General features: G+C 39.5%; 2 protein-coding genes across 3 annotated transcripts in view; both read left to right on the top strand.

Moving 5' to 3' along the window:
• Positions 1-5,244: 5,244 nt before the first annotated feature.
• ndufb11 (NADH:ubiquinone oxidoreductase subunit B11) lies at positions 5,245-14,779 on the top strand. Its single transcript, XM_003454250.4, has 3 exons — positions 5,245-5,492; positions 10,556-10,686; positions 14,352-14,779. The coding sequence occupies exons 1-3, from the start codon at positions 5,319-5,321 to the stop codon at positions 14,479-14,481; spliced, it is 435 nt and encodes a 144-aa protein (XP_003454298.1). The 5' UTR covers positions 5,245-5,318; the 3' UTR covers positions 14,482-14,779.
• Positions 14,780-17,335: 2,556 nt separating this feature from the next.
• The window catches only part of LOC100709275 (regulator of telomere elongation helicase 1), a 64,864-nt gene continuing 63,332 nt past the window's right edge, over positions 17,336-18,867 (top strand). The window contains exon 1 of one of the 2 annotated variants that reach the window (XM_025901769.1): positions 17,336-17,869. In XM_025901769.1, the coding sequence (XP_025757554.1) occupies positions 17,768-17,869 (102 nt within the window). In that variant the 5' untranslated portion in view covers positions 17,336-17,767. The remainder of the gene's footprint in view (positions 17,870-18,867) is intronic. The other variant, XM_005458806.4, reaches the window with a different exon arrangement.

Below are 18,867 nucleotides of genomic sequence, written 5' to 3'. Positions count from 1 at the left end.
CAGACTTAGGTCCTTGCTTTTATACACCTGTGGCCAATGAAGTGATTGGAAAACCTGAATTCAATGATTTGGATGGGTATGTGAATTATTTTGGCAACAGCATCATTTATATTGCTCATGTTAGGTTTGAGCAGGGGTAGCTTGTCGGCAGTCACGATTGGCTGTCTACCTGCAGAGAGTGTTGTCAGTGGAGGGAGTGTGCAAAATAATCAGTCCACCCAGTCTGTGGGCTGCACTTCCTGTTGTTGTAGCCAGTTGTAGAGATGAGCAAAGTTGTAACTTACAAAAGTGTTGAAGTGAAATGAAGTGGAGGACTACACAGGAGCACATTTGCAGTGGTCGAGAAGCTCTCCCTGTACATTGCCCCTATGACAATGACAGATTTGCAGGACCATAAACCTTTAATACTTATTTTATGCTTGAACGTGGATAGTACAAAGGTAGCCTGTGGGCACTCAGACTGATATAAACGTAATACAACTGGTCTTTAGGCTACTCGTAATTGTTTTTGTCGGTCCATCAGCAAAATGCTGAGAAGATCAAAGCTATTATTTACAAACAGCTCAAATAAAACAGAATTTTTAAAACAATAAAAAATGGTCATTGCAGCTACTGTCTGTTATTTTCATCCTTTATTTTTCATCATTTATGATTATTTTTACTTTTCAACTCCTGCTGGTGAATTCTGCTGTGACTCCCTTCCTGGTTCAATGTCAGACAGTCAGCATTTTACTGACAAATAAATAATCTGCGTCCAGCAACATGCAGCTGGGAACTACATAGGAACACATTTACAGTGGGTGAAAAATTCCTCTGTATGCTCTCCGAACAGAAACCAATACACAGACTAACACATTTGCAGGACCATAAATTACACTCCAGATTGTACTCTGTTGCATACAAGGACATGGATAGATAGAGACCTGACATCCAAGTAGTCATTCCTATTGTGCATCTTTGGAGTCTCCCACCTTTGGTCCATTGTAATGTATGCAATGAATGCAAAACTGTTGAAAACATGACAAAATCAAAGCTCCAGAAATGTTTTAATCTTGGGATTTAGAAGAGAATGTTAAAAAAACAAAACAAGCAGAGGACGACGGCTGTAGTGATAGATGTAGCTGTACGGAATGACAGCTGCGTCAGGAAGATGAGAAGTACCAAGAGCTGAGAGGAGAACAGGAAGAGGTGTGGGGCGTGAAGATAACAGTAGGTTTATTCAATTCAATTCAATTCAATTTTATTTATATAGCGCCAAATCACAACAAATGTCGCCTCAAGGCGCTTTATATTGTACAGTAGATCGCACAATAATAAATACAGAGAAAAACCCAACAATCATATGACCCCCTATGAGCAAGCACTTTGGCAACAGTGGGAAGGAAAAACTCCCTTTTAACAGGAAGAAACCTCAGGCAGAACCAGGCTCAGGGAGGGGCGGGGCCATCTGCTGCGACCGGTTGGGGTGAAAGAAGGAAAACAGGAGAAAGACATGCTGTGGAAGAGAGACAGAGATTAATAACAGATATGATTCGATGCAGAGAGGTCTATTAACACATAGTGAGTGAGAAAGGTGACTGGAAAGGAAAAACTCAATGCATCATGGGAATCCCCGGCAGCCTACGTCTATTGCAGCATAACTAAGGGAGGATTCAGGGTCACCTGGTCCAGCCCTAACTATATGCTTTAGCAAAAAGGAAAGTTTGAAGCCTAATCTTGAAAGTAGAGATAGTGTCTGTCTCCCGAATCCAAACTGGAAGCTGGTTCCACAGAAGAGGGGCCTGAAAACTGAAGGCTCTCCCTCCCATTCTACTTTTAAACACTCTAGGAACAGCAAGTAGGCCTGCAGAGCAAGAGCGAAGTGCTCTAATAGGGTGATATGGTACTACAAGGTCATTAAGATAAGATGGAGCCTGATTATTTAAGACCTTGTATGTGAGGAGCAGGATTTTGAATTCAATTCTGGATTTAACAGGAAGCCAATGAAGGGAAGCCAAAACAGGAGAAATCTGCTCTCTCTTTCTAGTCCCTGTCAGTACTCTTGCTGCAGCATTTTGGATCAGCTGAAGGCTTTTCAGCGAGTTTTTAGGACATCCTGATAATAAAGAATTACAGTAGTCCAGCCTGGAAGTAATAAATGCATGAACTAGTTTTTCAGCATCACTCTGAGACAGGATATTTCTAATTTTAGAGATGATTTCTAATTTTAGAAACGAATTTTAGCAAATGGAAGAAAGCGGTCTTACATATTTGTTTAATATGTGCATTGAAGGACATGTCCTGGTCAAAAATGACTCCAAGGTTCCTCACAGCATTACTGGAGGCCAAGGTAATGCCATCCAGAGTAAGAATCTGGTTAGATACCATATTTCTAAGATTTTCAGGGCCGAGTACAATAACCTCAGTTTTATCTGAATTAAGAAGCAGAAAGTTAGCGGCCATCCAGGTCTTTATGTCTTTAAGACATTCCTGCAGTTTAACTAATTGGTGTGTGTTACCTGGCTTCATGGACAGATAGAGCTGCGTGTCATCTGCATAGCAGTGAAAATTTATGCTATGTCTTCTAATGATGCTGCCTAAGGGAAGCATGTATAATGTAAATAGAATTGGTCCTAGCACTGAACCCTGTGGAACACCATAATTGACCTTAGTGTGTGAAGAGGACTCTCCATTTACTTGAACAAATTGGAGTCTATTAGATAGATATGATACAAACCACTGCAGTACAGTACCTGTAATACCTACAGCATGTTCTAATCGCTCTAATAGGATATTATGGTCGACAGTATCGAACGCTGCACTGAGGTCTAGCAGGACAAGCACAGAGATGAGTCCACTGTCAGAGGCCATAAGAAGATCATTTGTAACCTTCACTAAAGCTGTTTCTGTGCTGTGATGAGCTCTGAAACCTGACTGAAACTCTTCAAATAAGCCATTCCTCTGCAGATGATCTGTTAGCTGTTTGACAACTACTCTTTCAAGGATGTTTGATATGAAAGGAAGGTTGGAGATTGGCCTATAATTAGCTAAGACAGCTGGGTCTAGAGATGCTTTTTAAGTAAGGGTTTAACTACAGCCACCTTGAAGGCCTGTGGTACATAGCCGATTATTAGAGATAGGTTGATCATATTTAAGATCGAAGAATTAATTAATGGCAGGACTTCTTTGAGCAGTTTTGTAGGAATGGGGTCTAAAAGACACGTTGATGGTTTGGAGGAATTAATTATTGAAGTTAACTCAGAAAGATCAATTGGAGAAAAAGAGTCTAACTTAACATCGATGGTACTAAAAGTAGCTGTAGATAATATTACATCTGTGGGATGATTATTGGTAATTTTTTCTCTAATGATAAAAATTTTATTTGTGAAGAAGTTCATGAAGTCATTACTAGTTAGCGTTAAAGGGATGGTTGGCTCAGTAGAGCTCTGACTTTTTGTCAGCCTGGCTACAGTGCTGAAGAGAAACCTGGGGTTGTTCTTATTTTCTTCAATCAGTGACGAATAGTAAGATGTTCTGGCTTTGCGGAGGGCTTTCTTATAAAGCAGCAAACTATTTCTCCAGGCTAAATGATGATCCTCTAAATTTGTGACACGCCATTTCCTCTCCAGCTTACGAGTCATCTGCTTTAGGCTACGTGTTTGAGAATTATACCACGGAGTCAGGTACTTCGGATTTGAGGCCTTAGTTTTCACCGGAGCTACAGTATCCAGAGTCGTACGTAGTGAGGAGGTAAAATTATTAACAAGATAATCGACCTCTGTTGGAGTAGCGTTCAGATAGCTGCTCTGCTCTATGTTGGTACAAGGCATTGAAGATGATAACAGTGGGTGGATTATATTCTTAAACTTAGTTACAGCACTTTCAGAAAGACATCTACTTTGATAAAGTCTACTCTCCACTGCTGTGTAATCAATTATTGTAAATGTAAATGTTATCAGGAAATGATCAGACAGCAGAGGGTTTTCAGGAAACACTGTTAAATGTTCAGTTTCTATGCCATATGTTAAAACAAGATCTAGAGTGTGATTAAAGTGGTGGGTGGGTTCTTTTACATTCTGAGAGAAGCCAATTGAGTCTAATAACAGATTAAATGCCATGTTGAGGCTGTCATTTTTAGCATCTACGTGAATGTTAAAATCACCCACAATAATTATTTTATCTGAGCTGAGCACTAAATCAGATAAAAAGTCTGAGAAATCAGAGAGAAACTCTGTGTAAGGCCCAGGTGGACGATAGATAATAACAAGTAAGACTGGTTTCTGAGTTTTACAGCTGGGGTGGACGAGGCTAAGCATCAGGCTTTCAAATGAATTAAAAGTCTGTCTTGGTCTTTCGTTAATTAATAGGCTGGTGTGAAAAATTGCTGCCACACCGCCCCCTCGGCCTGTGCTTCGAGATTTCTGGTAGTTAGAATGACTCGGGGGTGTTGATTCATTTAAACTAACATACTCATCCTGCTGCAACCAGGTTTCTGTAAGGCAGAGTAAATCGATTTGTTGATCAATTATTAAGTCATGTACTAACAGAGACTTGGAGGAGAGAGACCTAATATTTAATAATCCACATTTCACTGTTTTACTCTTTGGTTCAGATGTGGATACTGTATTGTTCTTTCTTTGTGATTTTTTATGTTTAAGTTGTTTATTGCTGGTTTTTAGTTTGTTTTTTGTCTTTTTGGGAGCTGACACAGTCTCAATGGAGATGGGTTTTTGGGGGGGTAGCAGGAGGAGAGAAGCTGCAGAGAGGCGTGTAAGACTGCAACTCTGCTTCCTGGTCCCAACTCTGGATAGTCATATTTTGGGGGGTTTAATAAATTGGTCCATATTTCTAGAAATGAGAGCTGCTCCATCCAAAGTGGGATGGATGCCGTCTCTCCTAACAAGACCAGGTTTCCTCCAGAAGGTTTGCCAATTATCTATGAAGCCCACATCGTTTCTGGGACACCACTCAGACAGCCAGCAATTTAAGGAGAACATGCGGTTTATGATTTGCAGTGTTATGATATGGAACATTCATTTTCTCTTAGTGCTTAGTGCACTTCTCTTAGTGCTCTTTTAATCTTAGCAAACACAATAGTTATAGCAGGCTAATGATCTTGCAGATATGCTAGGTGGTTAGTGATGTGTGGAACTGTTTATAAGTGTACACACGTAAATGCTGCCTGACATTTTTTTTTCCGAGTGTCATTTCGGTCCACACTCCATCACAGTTGGTGGCAGCGTTTCGTTATTTGGTAACCGCAAACAAAAATAAGAAGAAGAAGAGTTGAAACTGTAGTTTCCGGTTCCGGGCTAACAGTATCCTTCACGAGTGGCAAAATGTTGACCCGAATTTCGCGGTTTGGGCTGACTTTGCCCCGGTTACTTTATAATCCACCAGCCCGGTTCGTCTCCCAGTCTAAAGCGAACAGTGCTACAGGCTCGACCGCGATGACGGAACTCCACCCCGAGGTCCAGCATTCTGGTCACGGTGAGGTCAGCCCGTATGTCAAGGTGAGTTCTGCTCGATCAGATTGTAGGCATGCTAATGTTATTTTTAAACAGTAAAGGGGCTCGTACGCCGGACGCGTACAATTTTGTGCGTTTAAATTATTTTCGGACTCGCCCATTAATGCTGCCGTTCACACCGACTGCGTTTTTTCACTGGACGAATTTGCGGCATTTATTTTTTTCCAACCAAGCTCGATTTTTGCGATTCTTCAGATCCAAATAAACTGAGATCGGTTTATTTTGCAACAAGTGCACTAAGAGCTCCGCATTGCGCGCCAGTGCTGAATATACAATTGTATGGGAATGATTAAAAATAGAAATTAATTAATTAATTAATTACTTAAAAAATACTAATTTTACCGCAGACATACAGCTAGCCTGCTCTGGGTCAATCGGTTCTCTGAAATGATTTGTCTGCCTCCTCAGATGTGCCCCCAGCTCTGCTAACAAGAGTTTAAACTGCCCGTGAGATCTGATCAAGTGCTCGTTTTGTTTTTGTTTGTTTGTTTTTTAAGCAGTGTATTTTTGTGTGAATCTTACAAAGCCTCTACAAATAATCTCAGCTATCTTCACAACAGAGAAAGGAAACAGGAAAAATACAAAGTGATACAGATTGTACAAATATTTACTATAAGATGCAAACATAACCCACCTGAGGTTTGCACAGAATTGAAACATGATTGAAGTACTGAAGTATGATTAGACTGAGTTTGAAGGTTTTAAGGCAGAAAGAGCCGCACTGAGCTGGTAGAGCAATGGGGTACTTTAACACAAAGCATCTTAATTTAAAATAAAACCTGGATATGCTTATCAGAAAAACAATTAATATTTCACAAATGTGTAAATATCACAAACTGTCCATAATATTAGGCTGATGTTCAAAGCTGCTTTAGGCTATTCCCTGTCAGAAGAGGTCACCTGATAATGCAGGAAAATGTCTGTGGGAAGTTTAAGCGTTTGGAACTTCTTCAGTTTATTCCTCAGCAGGGCTCGCAAAATCGCTAGCCCGACGGGGCTAGCGATTTTTCCAGTCGGGCTACCAAAATCTATCTCAGCCCTGCCCGTCGGGCTATCATAGGAAGGGAAAATATATGTCAATGCTTTTGCTTTCTTTCGGAAATGTAGCTGAGTAATTATGTCATTGGCATCTATGAGCCACTGTCAATATGTGACACATTGAAATCGCGTTTGAATTTGTGCTTGTTTTTTGCTTTCACTTTGCGTTCGCGCGAACGGTGTGTAGAGAGCGGCAGCACCGATTAGTGAGTGACGATTAATTGCGCACCAATTCCTCTGACATCGTCTTATCACTCATTAGCTTACTGTTCAAACGTGACAAGTGAAATCTCCCACAGCAAGCTTAAACATGTGAGAGGTTGATTGCGCAGAGAATCACTGACCGTTATGTAAGTACGTGTGTAAAAGCAGCAGGATTTACGCTGGAATTTTAGTTCTGCTGAGCCAAATAAGACAGGTCAGGGTGAAGAAGGGACAGCCAAATAAAAGCCGACCACAAAACGGAAAAGTTATGACAAATCAGACTATGAGGCAAAAAGAAAGCTCAGCTTTTTTGGTTTCATGGACAAAAGAATTTCTGTGGCTGGAATATGACGAGCTAAATGGTGAAAAATGAAAAAAGAGAGTGTAGGAAAGCTGAGCGCAGATGGAGAAAAACAAACCTCCAGGTTCATTATGACATCTATAAAGAGAAACTTCACAATTATAACTTACAACTGAGGAGTGCAAGGAGGTCCTACTTCTCTGACATCATCACCAAAAACAGTCATAACACTCGGGTCTTATTTTCTACAGTTGACAGGCTAACAAACCCTCCTGTGTCAGTGGCAGCTGAACTTCATTCGACCATGGCCTGCAATGACTTTACCAAATTCTTCAAAGAAAAAATCCAAAAGATTAGACAAGCAATTAATACATCAACAGCAGATCCAGGAAATGTACTGTGTCCACCGAAAAACTGTTTAAACACCATCAAACAGTTTCACCCTATTAACAGCAACCTGGAGGACATCTTAGGTCAACTGAACTCCTCCTCTTGCTGTTTAGAGGTCCTGCCAACAAGTTTTTTCAAAAAGATCACACAGACTTTGGAGTCAGACCTGTTACAGATCGTCAACTTTTCTTTAATATCAGGTGTGTTTCCAGAATCACTAAAAACTGCTGTAATTAAACCTATACTGAAAAAGGACAATCTTGACAAGACACAAATGAATAACTACAGGCCGATCTCAAATCTCCCATTTTTAAGTAAGATTATTGAAAAAGCAGTTTCTCAACAGCTCAATTACTTCTTAAAACAGAATAACTGCTATGATGCCTTCCAGTCAGGTTTTAGACAGAACCACAGCACTGAAACCGCTCTGACCAAAGTGTTTAATGACATATGTCTGAATACAGACAGTGGAAAAATGTCAGTCTTAGTTCTACTGGATCTCAGTGCAGCATTTGATACAGTTGACCACAACATATTACTCAAACGACTGGAGAACTGGGCAGGTCTTTCAGGAACTGTACTAAACTGGTTCAAAACATACTTAGAAAACAGGAAATACTTTGTATCAATAGGTAACTTCACATCTGAGCAGACAAGTATCACATGTGGAGTTCCCCAAGGTTCCATCTTGGGACCCCTTCTGTTTAACATATACATGCTCCCACTGGCACAGATTATAAAGAACAACAAAATAAACTATCATAGCTATGCAGATGACACACAAATATATATCACAATGTCACCAGGAGACCGAGGCCCTGTACAGGCTCTTGGTAAATGCATTGAGGAAATTAATGACTGGTTGTGCCACAATTTTCTCCAGCTAAACAAAAACAAAACTGAGGTAATAGTCTTTGGTGCCAAAGAAAAACGATTACAGGTCACCAGAGAACTTCAATCTATACACCTAAAAACCACAAACCAGGCGCGAAATTTGGGTGTAGTGATGGATGCAGACCTAAACTTAGAAAAACACATTAAGACAATAACAAAATCAGCTTACTATCACCTCAAGAATATTTCAAGGATAAAAGATCTGATGTCTCAACAGGACCTGGAAAAACTAGTCCATGCATTCATCTTTAGTAGGCTTGATTACTGTAACAGCATCTTTACAGGTCTACCTAAAAAATCAGTCAGACAACTACAGCTCATTCAGAACTCTGCTGCTAGAGTCCTCACTAAGACCAAAAAAGTGGACCACATCAGTCCAGCTCTGAGGTCTTTACACTGGCTGCCTGTCCGTCAGAGGATAGACTGTAAAGTTCTGATGCTGGTCTATAAAGCTCTGAATGGTTTAGGACCAAAATACATCAGTGACCTCCTGACCCAGTATGAACCTTCCAGATCCCTCAGGTCATCTGGATCCGGTCTGTTATCAGTCCCCAGAGTCAGAACCAGACACGGAGAAGCTGCATTCAGCTTTTATGCTCCTTATATCTGGAACAAACTCCCAGAAAGCCTCAGATCAGCTGAAACACTCAGTTTATTTAAATCCAGGTTGAAGACTCACCTATTCTCAGCTGCATTTGAATAAAGCACCAAATCCACACTTAAGTTTAAATTTCAAAACCTACTTTTTAACTACTGATTTTATCTACTGTTCTGATTTTATCTACTGTTTTGATATTTGATTTTATATACTGTTTTGTTTGTTTTTGTTTGTTTGTTTGTTTGTTTGTTTTAATCAAATTTAAATCATGCTTTTTATTTGTTTTTGTTTTTAATGTCTCTGTAAAGCACTTTGAATCACCTTGTTGTTGAATTGTGCTATATAAATAAACTTGCCTTGCCTTGCCTAAATAACATGATGTTCTGCCAGGTGTGTTGTGAGTTTCATTTCATTTGAGTCGACAAGCGCCTTTGTAACTGGGACCAGTAATTTTAAGAAAGACCCCATCAGAACCCATGAGAAATGCAAGAAATGCATTATTGCTCAGTCTGCAATATCTTTCCCAGAACAAACAGCAATTGCAAAAAACATACTAAAAATAAACCAAGCACAAGAAGAAGTCCTGAAAAATCTTTCAAAAGCATACTATGTTGCAAAGAGCGAACTACCATTGTCAAAATTTAGCAGTCTTTGCAAACTTCAAAAAGCAAATGTCCTCGATCTTGGTTCCCCTCACCCCTTACCCTTGACTTCAGTGGAAATTTCAGATTCAGGATGTGACACAGACTGATTCATGTTCGTGGCTCAAGAGTTTGGAGTTCGCCTTGTAATCGGAAGGTTGCCGGTTTGAGCCCCGGCTTGGACAGTCTCGGTCGTTGTGTCCTTGGGCAAGGCACTTCACCCGTTGCCTACTGGTGTTGGCCGGAAGGGCCGATGGCGCGATATGGCAGCCTCGCTTCTGTCATTCTGCCCCAGGGCAGCTGTGGCTACAACTGTAGCTTGCCTCCACCAGTGTGTGAATGTGTGGATGACTGGGTATGTAAAGCGCTTTGGGGTCCTTAGGCGGGACTAGTAAAAGCGCTATACAAATACAGGCCATTTACCATGTTCTACACAGTTCTTACAGGTTCATAGAAATTTCTGTTCAATTAGAAACAAGTATTTGAGTTGATGACTGTGATTTTTATACAGTTGTTGTGATTTGTATTTTAACAACTTTCTGATTAATTTTTGTTTCCGTTACAATATTATACTTTAATGTACAATTTTGTAACAGATACAAAACATTAAAAAAATTGCTCTCTTTTTTATTCGGGCTACTTAAATTTATTTTGGGCTACCAAAAACTGAAGAGTGCCTGCCCAAAGGGCTACCAGAGATTTTGAAATTTTGCGAGCCTTGCTCAGGTTCAACTTTCCTCTGGCTTGTAGTCAGTTGTCTAGATGTAGTTGGGTAAGGCAGTTTCAGGTCAGGTTCTCCTGAATTAAACAAAGAACTTTAGTTGTTCTGTTAACATACAAATCATATCAGAAAGTGTAGACAGGCCAGTATCATCTGACTAAACCTATTCTAATCTGTTGTTGTGCCGGAGCCTGAAAATCCTCTCAGTCAGACTGAAAGCATGTTGGATACTTAAACTGGTCCCCTTTTGTGTTTTTTCAGAATCCGGATTACCATGGCTTCTCCAGCGATCCAGTGGAGGATGAGTGGAATATGAAAGTGGGCTTCTTCTTTGGCATTTCAGTTGCTCTCGTCATTGGAGGAACTTTTATCCACTATTTACCCGACCATGGGTGAGTTCTCAATTTATCTTTTCATATCAGCTCGTTCATACGGTGGCTAGGCTTGGGACTTAGCTATGGTTCTTTGTCAAAGGACAGAGTGAAAATGTCAGATGTCTTGTCATTAGTTAAAATAGGATTATATACACTACTGGTCAAAAGTTTTAGAACACCACAATTTTTTTTAATTGAAAATTATGCAGTTTAATGTCTCATTGCACTCTGAAATCAAAGCATGGTACAAATAAGTAGTTGGAGTTAAAAAAAGAAATCATGGAATCAGTTTATAGACCAAATTCTAAACTTTTGACTCATTAAAGTAGCACCTGATATAACAGCTGAGCACACCTGCGGCATTCTTTCTACAATAGAAATCAAATATTCTCCAGAAAGTTATTCCCATCTTGCTTTTTTCCTGAGGTAGTTCTGGCATAGCTTGGACTTATGTTTTGGATCATTATCCTGCTGTAGGATGTATTGCACTGCAGAAAGCTGTGGTAGCTTTTTTGGTTCAGGGTGTCTCTCACTCTGTAGGAGTCACCGACCCTGGATCAGCAAACAGCCCCAGACCATCACACTTCCTCCTCCATGTTTGACAGTCGATGCCACACAGTGGAACAATCCTTTCACTAACTCGACGGTGTACAAAGATCCTGTGTGATGAACCGAAGATTTCAAATGTTAATCCATCAGTCCATAATACCTTCTTCCAGTCTTCAGTAGTCCAATGTCGGTGTTTCATGACCCAGACAAGCCTCTTTGTCTTATTCTGACGTCTGGCTTTCTTGCTGCAACTGTCAAACCTGCAGCTCAAAGTCTTCTCTTCACAGCTGAAACTGAGACTTTCTTACTACGACCCCTACTGAGCTGTGCTTGAAGCTGTTGTCCTGTGAGCCGCTGATCACACAAGCTGTTAACTCTCAGAAACTTGTCGTCTGATTCAGGTGTGTCTTTGGGTCTGCAGACCTCTTCCTGTCACAGTTTGTTTCTGAGCCTTTGGATGGTGAAGGAAACTGTGCTCACTGACACTTTGACTTTCTTTGCAGTTTCTCTGTAGGACAGACCTACATTTATAAGTGTTATGATGGTCTGTCTCTCTTCCATTGTTAATTCCCTTTTTCTGACCATTTTTGTAGCATCACACTACTTTCTGCAGTACAATACTGTTCAACTGATGCTGACGAGGGTATGGTACCACAGTGTGTTCCAACACTTCTTTTATGCAGACAGAGGAGGTTGGAACAGCTGTAGGAATTAGTAGCACCAACTTTCAAGACTTCATCAACCTCCATTTTTGCAGAACAGCTTTAAATTGTTAATCAATTTTTGTATAATTCTGAAATCTCTGGCAGTTCACCACTTTGTACCATTTCAAGCTATTGATTGGACTTGAATTGCAATAAATAACTGGAAAAATTGCGGTGTTCTACAACACATGCACAACCATGCATGTGTGCGTACACGGATTCTCTGTCACCATACCACCAACAACAGCTGGCTCCCAGCACACAATTTTCAAAACCCCTGCTGACCCCCACCTCTCAGCATAGGTTGAACATGGGATATAATTCAGTTTTACTAGAGTAAAAATCAAATCAGATTAACACCTGACAGAAAAAGACTTAAGGGCAGCGAGGTGTCCTTTCAATTTAAAGGTATGATCAATAATGGTCGGCACCACCAAGACTTATATCAAAGTTTATTTGTATGCACTTGTATGTTACTGATATATTAAGTCTGATTATATTTCAGTATAGTGCTGTGCAATTCTTTACCAGTTTGTACTTTAACCTTTGCTCATTCCTACTTGGAAAGTCCACTGGTGTCTACTCAGATCTGCAAACACTTTAAACAATATTCTTTTAGGTATTATCTAAGAAATGTGTGTTTTGTTTTTTTCGTGTTTTTATTTTTTAAGTTTTATTTTTTTTGGTAAAGGATCATGGTCAAGGGACGCTACAAACTAGTCACCAGTTTTTGAAATTGTCCCCATTTTTTGCCTCATCAGAGTACCTTGTGATTAAAAACACTATGAATGCTGTAAAGTGAGCCGTCGTTTCTGAGCCGTGGTTAAGCCAGCCGCATTTTCTCGCCCGGGTGGAAATTGGCACCCCCGCTGGCCAAATGCGGGTTAATTTATGAAGTGGTGTGTAAATCTGAACAATGCACAAGCCACTGTGGTGGGTTTCACAGGAGGCTATTGCAAGCATCAGCCTTGAAGAAGTGCAGGAGGGATGCAGTCCCTACAAGAGAGTGAGGAAGAGACAGAGGAAGATGAAATATACCTAACCAAATCGATGGACGGACATAATCGACAATTCAGGCAAAATGAGTGGCTGCTTTGAACATGAGCCACCCCCAATATCTACAGTGTAGCAATTAATCCCCACATGCTGCCCTGCTGAGGAAACTAAGATGTCCTACCCAAGCAGTAACTGTACCAGCCCGAATAAAAAGGAAAACTTTCAGTAATCAAACAGAATGAAATAAACTTATGTTTGCATGATGTCTTGATTCATAGTCAACCATCCAGGTAAAGAAATCCCCACAATGTTGATTCTGTTTATCTCCCCCTGAAAACACTACATCCAATTGAATGAACTTCCTGTCATTAAATATAATTCTTTGAGCGATCACGAAGGGCCGATTTTGTTTGTTTTTAAATCGCGGCCCTGATCAGCTGTGTTCTTAGGACTTTGGTTAAAGGCGTAGCTGCCACTGACACATTACATGAAATGACTTTGAAATAATTCTGATTCCATTCTGGCCCCTTTGAGGCCCTCCATACTCGAAGCTCATCTGTTTTTAACAATTCACATCATCTTTGTCGTGTTTGTGTAATACAAAGCAGCAGAGGAATAGTGAATAGGGAAGTATGAGTGAAAAGACTTTCTACATACTTTTGGTAAACATGTTATTGTTCACACCCTCCTGCATACATTCAGTATTTTGTTCTCATGTATTTTATTTTATTTTTGTTAAAAATACAACTGCTTAGATCATCTGTGTTTTTGTCTTGTCTAAACTTGACAAAGTCCTGTGACACTGGACTTTGTCACAGGACTGTAGCTGCTGCTTATCAATATATTAATAAGCAATACTTAGGAGCACAGCAGACGCTAACTGAATATCAAGTTAATAACACTTTATTTTTTTTAAACAGTGACTTGAGATTAAGAAACTTAAATTTTACAGTTGGAATATTTTTAAAATGTAAATACAATGAAAGTATTTGCAAAACTCTTTAGAATTGCCTTATATAGAGGATTTAAAGTATAACATGAGGCTTGCAGACAGCAGCGTTTGTAAGTTAATGTGCGGCTTATGTTCTAGACTCTCACGTGAAGAGAGAGGGTGAGCTCCTAGTTGATGACTGTGGTGGTGAGCTGGATAGGTTGGTGGGGCAGGATGCAAGACGGGCCTGGTGCAACTTAACAACTTCACTTAAACCATGCAAAGAAAAGATCCAAAAATGTACCCTTCAACTCTGAGTCTGATTTAACATGGATGGAGTAGAAAGTTGTCCTGTTGACTAAACAATCACAATTTCATATTCTTTCTGGAATTCATGAAGGTCTAAGTGGAATAATGAAATGTTTACACGTAAACTTGAGTTAATTATTGTTTAATTATAGGTTTCATTCTGGTTTTCTTACTGGTGCATTTTTGTGTTCCAGCATGCGGCAGTGGGCCAGAAGAGAGGCCGAACGTTTGATTCAGCAGCGCGAGGCCGATGGTGTCCCTCTCATAGAGGAGAACTACTATGACACAAACAAAATCATTCTTCCCACAGCTGGAGGACAGTAACATGTCCACTGTCCACTCACTGTAATACCTGATTATTGTATTTCACTGATAAAAATAAAATACGTATGTGTTGAATTTTGTTGTTATTTTTTGTGGACAGTGATAACTTGCAGTGGCATTTTCCTCAAAGCCTTGCTTATGAGCGGATGTCGATTTAGATGTCGGCCAGTCGTGTACCTGTGTTTTTGTAATGGGTTTGTAATGTACTGTAAGTATTGTAAGATGGTGACAAAAATCTTACAGTAGGAGACAATCCTATCCTACCAATCCGAGCCAATAAAAACATAGAATATGTCAACTGTCAGCCTCTTCTATTTAAAAAATACACTGTAACTTCAGACCTTACAAATCACTATGTAACATGCTTTCCTACTTATTTAACCATAATAACTGTGTAGTCATTTGGTGTACTTCTAAGTTACGTGACTTATATAAAGCTCCTAGCCTGATATAATTCTAGAAATGAAAGACAATGAGGGAATATAATAACTACTCTGAAACATTTTTACAAACAAACCACTCATCCTAAAAGACACTATGATTAGAGTAATCACACTACTACACATATTACACAAGTCATAGTTACTGTTGGGACAAAGTACTGTTAACATATACTAATTTTAATAAAAGACCTGAAATAAAACTCAAATAACTTAAAAAAAGTTTTAGATCAAAAAGGATAAATTTTACATCAGTTTCCAAGTTATGTTGTCATTTTATCCTGCGTGTACGCTACTACCTGTTGACTGTATTCATGAAATAGACTAGAACTTACAGCTACACTTTCACAACCTGCACTTTATACAGTTTGTTCACTCCACAGACATGCAGAGTGAACTAACAATGTGAAGCCTTTGTATTTTCCATAAACACTAGCAGAAGTCACAACATAGTATAACATAACAATATTCAGTACAGACAAGTGAATCATATGTAATAGCAAACATTCAAAATGGTTGCAAAAGAGCGATTCTCTCGCTCCTTTAACGTGGACCTAAATTCCCCCATTGTGTATAACACTCCCATGTTTTATTTAAATGTAAGTACTGAGTGTGTAATGCATGCTTTGGATAAATACATTTGACAGCACGGGTAAACCTTTACACAAAGTAGCCGTCTCTCACACATCATAGAGCCGTTGGTATTATGGTTTGTTTTTGATTAGTAAATTATCATAGTGAATTTCATCAGTCTGTTAGTTAAAAGCGGAGTCTGAAATTAAGGTAATAAAAATATGGTGGTCAAGTTTTTGTTTTGTTTTTTTGTGGTTTTTTTGAGATGAGAGAAGATGAAGAGTTCAGCAGATTGGTGAGACACCAAAAGAGCAGAAAGGTGAAGAAGGAGATGTGAGCATCAAAAAGACAAGCAAGAGGGCATGCAATTTAAAACAAGTCACAATAAAAGCAGACGCTATGAAGCCAGGGCTGGTAGAGCGTACCGTCAGCATACTACCTTTCAAATAAATACACTTACGGTAAGTTAATTTATGCTCAGTTTCATAAAAAATACAAGAATTATTGAGGAGGAAAAATAAATGGGGATCTGTATGGGCTGCTTCCAGGCATTGCCAGGCGCATTTTCTATTAACCAGTCTTTTGGACTGGGGCTTGTAATTACTGCTTTTGATACTACTGCTTCAATTTACTATACCCGCATGTGTAAAAGAAAATAATACCCTCTCTGTCATTATTATTTTGCTGTGGATTGTGTAGACTAGACTATCCAATCTCTTAAACACTGGAATCCAAAGGATAGTCAAATAAACATTATATAGATCTATAAATAATTCATAAATAGCTTATTTTAATGATTACTTGAGAGAAAGTGAGAGACAGAGGCTGGTGGGTGAGCTCCATTCACTCCTATCAGCAGAGAGAGCGAGAGCGGCACACTGTGCTGTAAAATTATTAAAACATCTCAATAACAACAACACACCTGCTTTAAGGAGAAAATCAAAACTGTTCTTTAGTTTTGTCTGCTTTCAACAGAAAATGTCATTTGCAGCATTAAGTGACTTCATCCTCACTACAATCAGTTACATATGCGTCCCCATAAAGAATATGTTTATACTATAAAAAGAGCCAATAAAACATATTAATTAATTACAGGCGATCTATTTCTTAACAATTTTCATGACAGATGTGTTTTTCTTTTTCTTTTTCTTATGCAGGTTCACTATTGGTCAGAATTATCCCATGAAAATGTTAACTTTTTTTATAAAGAAGGAAAAAAACGTGCATTCTTTTCATTTAAATGTATATTTTTAAATTAATTAAAATCAAACCAAACGCTATGCCAGCTTCTAGCTTTGCTTGACAGTGTGTAAAACAAACCTGATGACACGAACTCCTAGAAAACTTAAAAGTCAAACAAACACATTCAAAGTTTCAGGGCTGTGAGCAAAATCAGCTGTAAATCAGTGTGGTCGTTACAGTGAACACCGCAGTCTTTTCTCTGTATGCTTTATAAAGCAGCGCGAATGTTAACAGATGGAGAAATTTGCTGAAGCACACCGATCACTATAGTCACAGATGTGTCTTTAACAGTCTCATTATTTTTCTTCTCTTGTTTGTATGAAAACATCTGCTGATCACAATTACTGACAGTCTGAGTAGTAATTAGTAAGTGGCTTTGTTTGGAATTGTGCAGGGCATGTCTGCGTCGTTGTTACACAGAAAGGTATTTTCAAGATGTAGTAATAGCCAAATTGGCCAGTAGATGTCACTGTGGAGATGGGTTTCAGATTGTTTCAAAGCCTCGCTACAATTCCAAGTCATTTGCGGCATTTGTAGGTACAACACCGGCATCGACGCGCGTTTTGTAGTCCATCTTCTGCACGTCGTAGTTTCAGCGTGGCAGACATCAATACTTTGGAGATTGTAAAAAGTCGTTGCGATTCTCAGTGCGCCGCTTTTCTCCTTATGAGTTATCCTACCCATTTGCCCTTACTGACCTGCTCACTTTTTCCATCGAAGACGAGAAAAGTGGTTAGAAAATTAGATAAAAGGTTGATGTTGGAGTGTTCAGGATTCCGTGACCCTTTGAACGCACCAGTCGTCAGCGTCACAGTGCGCATGAGCAAGTTAAGTGAAAGCTGGCGCGAAACAACTATAGTTGGGATTGAGAACTCCTTTCTACTAAGCCTAAACGAGCCAATGATAAAAGTACATTATACCACAGTTCAGCCATTTAAACTGGTCAAACAGAAGAAGTACCTCTCTGGATTTTAAACAACAACAACAACGATTTTCGTCTATGCTGCTGCCGACTGACGCCAGAGGACAGAATGCCTTCACTGACTCTCAGCGGAGTGACTGTAAATTTCCCTTTTTCTCCGTACGAATGTCAGAAGGCATACATGAACAAAGTAATCGAATGTCTTCAGAAGGTAAGAATCGACTGTCATGTGTATGTGTGTTAATGGAAACAAACTGCAAAGGGGCAGTACTGAACAGCCACGGCTATACGGCCACCATGCTCACCGTTTGCCGCATGACAGAAGTGATCTCGCATCTGCTCGCGCAAAACGTCGCTTCCCAGAAAGCACAACGACGTATTGCCGACGTATATCTGCTGTGTCTGTCGGGATAGGCGCTGTTTCATCTTTGGGAACAGGTCGCTTAGTGCTGCTTTGCCTGCGTTTCAGGTGGCCGTGGCATCTACGTATCTTAGCACTGCTTTAGCGACTTCCTACTGCTCTCTGTGCCATATTCATACAGGCTGATCTTCTCACTCAAGTCGTGGTGTAATGTGTGCTTTAAAATACAGCGAGCATTCCTATATTCTACCATAATAGAATATTATGTGTCATGTTTCCCCCTGTTGTGTCGGTACACTAAGCAGGAGTTATAAAGAGTCAGACAGATACACACGTTAGCTGTTTACATTCCGTCTTCTTCTCTTTGTTATCATATACCTGAAGAAGTTACACACACACACACACACATAACATGGCGTGGTGCCCACTACTGGCGATAGCTTTTATAACACACAATATACCTCAGCTCATACATAGCATTATGAATTAAGCAAAAAAAAAAAAAAAAAAGCACTTAGATACTTAGTTCCTTTCTAAAATTCAGTGTAGGCTACTGCAAACATCTGCTCAGGAATGAAAAGTGATCCAGGCACATGTATAACCTCTTTTGAAACCTCAAACGCACTGAAGATGACAGAAAGACGACATATCCTTAATAAAGGAGAAAGTAATGGTTTTGCATGTTGATTTATTTTCAAACATACATTCATGCACTAATATTTCACAGCAAGACTGTGACTGAAGGGAATTCTGATGCAGCACATTTAAAAAGAAAAGGGAAAAAGAGCCAGCTGTATGCAGAATCTATTATTGTTCTGTTATAAATTTGCCACATTTTCAAATTTTGA

This window comes from Oreochromis niloticus, linkage group LG20 (genome assembly GCF_001858045.2).
Source record: "Oreochromis niloticus isolate F11D_XX linkage group LG20, O_niloticus_UMD_NMBU, whole genome shotgun sequence".
Taxonomy (NCBI): Eukaryota; Metazoa; Chordata; class Actinopteri; order Cichliformes; family Cichlidae; genus Oreochromis; species Oreochromis niloticus.
The sequence above is the reverse complement of the archived record's forward strand: the minus strand, read 5'-3'. Positions and strand labels throughout refer to the sequence as shown.